This window comes from Cynocephalus volans, chromosome 10 (assembly GCF_027409185.1).
Source record: "Cynocephalus volans isolate mCynVol1 chromosome 10, mCynVol1.pri, whole genome shotgun sequence".
Classification (NCBI taxonomy): domain Eukaryota; kingdom Metazoa; phylum Chordata; class Mammalia; order Dermoptera; family Cynocephalidae; genus Cynocephalus; species Cynocephalus volans.
Window position 1 is genome coordinate 7,182,557 of NC_084469.1, and position 3,202 is coordinate 7,185,758.

The 3,202-nt window shown below is 57.2% G+C and overlaps 1 protein-coding gene across 1 annotated transcript; it reads right to left on the minus strand.

The window, feature by feature from the left end:
- Nucleotides 1–757: 757 nt before the first annotated feature.
- On the minus strand, nt 758–2,127 carry HOXB1 (homeobox B1). Its single transcript, XM_063112411.1, has 2 exons — nt 1,545–2,127; nt 758–1,086 (listed from the first exon to the last, which is right to left on the minus strand). The coding sequence occupies exons 1-2, from the start codon at nt 2,125–2,127 to the stop codon at nt 758–760; spliced, it is 912 nt and encodes a 303-aa protein (XP_062968481.1).
- Between the last annotated feature and the right edge of the window lie 1,075 nt (nt 2,128–3,202).

Sequence of the window (3,202 nt, forward strand, 5' to 3'; positions counted from 1 at the left end):
CTTTCTGGATTAGGCTTGCTGGGGGCAGGACTGCATGGCATTCCAAAAGTCTCTGGAGTATCAAGTTCCAAAACAGCTTAGTGACTTAGTGATAAAGTCGCTGGTGGAAGGAGGCAGGTCTCAGGAAACAACCCCTGGAGGCTGTGTTAGTGCAATACAAATGTACCAGGAGAGGGTTAATAGGGTTGGGTTGGGGGCGCGGGGGTGCATTTGGTCTGTCACAAGGCAGCTGGTGCTATTGTAAAGTCTGTGGATTAAGGATTAAGATTAAAGATTGGTAATAATGTGCCTGCACCCAAACATCTCCCACACAAGAAAAGTCGAGACCTTCTCTGTCTAGGGCCCAGAAGGGGGAGTTAGGATAAGAGCATGAGGAGAGTCCTCACGGCGTAAAGGCACTGAACTGAATAACCACAAGGTGGAAGGGAAACGAGAATCCAGGAGGATGTGGCTGGCTCCCACCCCCACTCACTACTGACGGTGAGCTTATCCCCAGATCAAAGGCAGAAGCCCTTCCCTCCACATCTGACAGGTTTGGTGTCTCCCAGGCCTCTGGTCCTGTAGGGCTCCAGGCATCAGTGCCCTGCTAAGATCTGAGAAAAATGTCTCCCCATATGGCTTCCCCACAGCTCTAAACTGGCGCCCCAGCCTTGGAGAGGATCACCAGGGCAGTGAATCCGAGGCCAGGGGTTGGGGACAGGCCAGACTGGGGTGCTCCGTGTCAGGAAGCCCCTTCGGTTGGGTTGGAAGGTTGAGTTCAGGAGGTGATGGAGCTGGGCGAGGCTTCCGGAGAGGTGCATGTTGACTGGTCCGAGGCATCTCCAGCCACCTCGTTGGGGCAGCCCGGGGGGGCTGGAGGCACCCGGGTTCCCTCTCGCTCGCGTTTCTTCTGCTTCATGCGTCGGTTCTGGAACCAGATCTTGACCTGCGTTTCATTGAGCTCCAGGGTGGCAGCGATCTCCACCCTCCGGGCCCGGCTCAGGTACTTGTTGAAATGGAACTCCTTTTCCAGCTCGGTCAGCTGCCGCGTGGTGAAGTTGGTGCGGAGGCCGCTGGGTGCGCCCAGGCTCAGCTCAGACACCTTGGCTAGGGCGGGGCGGGGAGAAAGGCCACGTCAGTTCTCTCGCCTCTTCCTCCTTCCCCTTCCCTCCTCCCGGGACAGCTCTGCTCCCCCATCCACCTTTCTATCCAGCTTCAGTTCTCTAAGTTCCCACGGATCATCAAGCACCCCCATGGCGATCTCCACATCTGGAGCAACCTCCCCCCTACTTCCGTTCCCCACCCAGACGCACAGCAGGTCCTGGGCCAGTGCTGGGCGCGCAGATCAGGAAGTGGGATGTGTATGGAAACTTACTCTTGGGGGTCACCAGGCACTTAGTGGGTGAGGAGACCTCACTTGAACTGAGAAGGGGCAGAGTGCTCTCACCTGCCTCAGCCAGGGCGGCTGAAAGAGAACAACCCAGCCCAGGCCCCGGACACGTCAGTGCAGGGGCAGCAGAGCTGCTTGGGGCCCCGGAGGGGAGGTGGCCACATCTGAGCCCTACCTGTCTTGGGTGGGTTTCTTTTAACCTTCATCCAGTCGAAGGTCTGGGCCGTAGGGGTGCTGGGTTCTGACGGGCAGGACGATTCCTTGTCCTCGGCGAGGAGATCAGCGTAGGCCGGTGCAAAGCTCGACGTCTGCTCGTTCCCGTAAGGGGGCTGCGGCGGAGGGTACGGCCCCGGGCCCGCTCCACCCGCTCCGTAGCCGTCGGACAAGCCCCCTAGCTGAGCCCCGTAGCTCGAGGGATGAAAATAGCCTCCGTCTGCTTCCGATTGACCCAGAGGATAGTACTGAGAAGAAGGCCCGTAGCTGGGGCTGCAGGCCGCCGGGGCGTACCCCGAGGGCGCGGAGCTGGGGAAGGGTACCCCCAGCGCCGAAGGCGGCTGCGGGGCGGGGTAGTTCTGCTGGAGCGCGGGGCTGGGCAGCCCCCCGCCATAGCGGCCCTCGCCTGCGTAGCTGTCAACGGCCGGAGCCGAGTTGTGGGGGAAGGAGGTTGGGGCGCTATGGGCGCCGTGGGCGCTGTAGGCGCTGGGTCCCCGGTTACAGAGTGGGTACTCTAAGAAGGAGTTCATCCTATTATAGTCCATGCGTCGAGGACGCAGGAGGGTCGGCCCGTTTGGGGGAGACACCCTCTTGCCCTACAACCTTTCGGCAGTATGTCACAACGCTGAGGCTCGCGTCCATGGCCTGGCCCAGCTCGCCTGGGCCAGCGCTTCCCTAGGAAGGGGGTAGGGAGTGGGGGTGGGGGGGCGCATGTGATCTCTCCCAGGCCAATGGGCTAAGCGGGCCAGAGTTTGGCAGCCCTAGCGCCCATCCATCACCCCCCAAGCATTAGCATGACAAAGACACTTCAATCACCCGCAGCCCATCCATCTGAGAACGACATGGAAGCTCAAAAACATCTTTCTTCAAAGACTTTTGGAAAGAAGGGATGGGGGGAGAGTTAGAAGAATATTCAAGGCTTTCCTTCGCTCCCAACCCCCAAGGCCTTCACTCCGCTCCTGGGTTATTAGATTTGGACAAATTTAACCCAGCTGCCTCTTACTCTTCCCACCCCTCAAAATAGCCTTCCCCCCAAGGCTGTAGACCTGGAGACAGGAAATTTAGCCTCCTTACTTTGGCCAGAACTCCCATTCTGTGTTTCTTTCTCCCAATTTTTCTTGGAGTGATGGGTTAGGACAGCTGGGTGAGGTATGTTATCTTCAGCCAAATGGATGACTGTGGGGGTGGGGGTGTAAAAACACCTAAGAGTGTGAGGCTGGGTCTAAAATCTAGAGGAAGAATTCATTAAGCGACGAGTGGGGAAATGGCAGTTCAGGAAGCAAGACAGGACTACAGAAATGCAGAGACGAGGCTGAGAAACACCCCATTCCTCTCTCCATCTCTGCATAAACGCTCTCTCCTCATTCACACATCCATTTCTCTCCCTCAGCCTCTCTTTATATTCTCTCTGTCTCAATCCATCTCTCTGTTCGTCCATCTTTCTCCATATTTATATTCGCTGCCTCCCTATCCATCAGCTCATCTCTCTGGATGTATTTCTCCTCTCTCTAGCCATCCATAGCTATGGCTGGCTCACTCACTCAGACCTAAATAACTCCCTACATCTCTCCTGAGAGCCACAATGAGCAGAGCTAGGTGATGTTTACAGGGGGTGAAGAG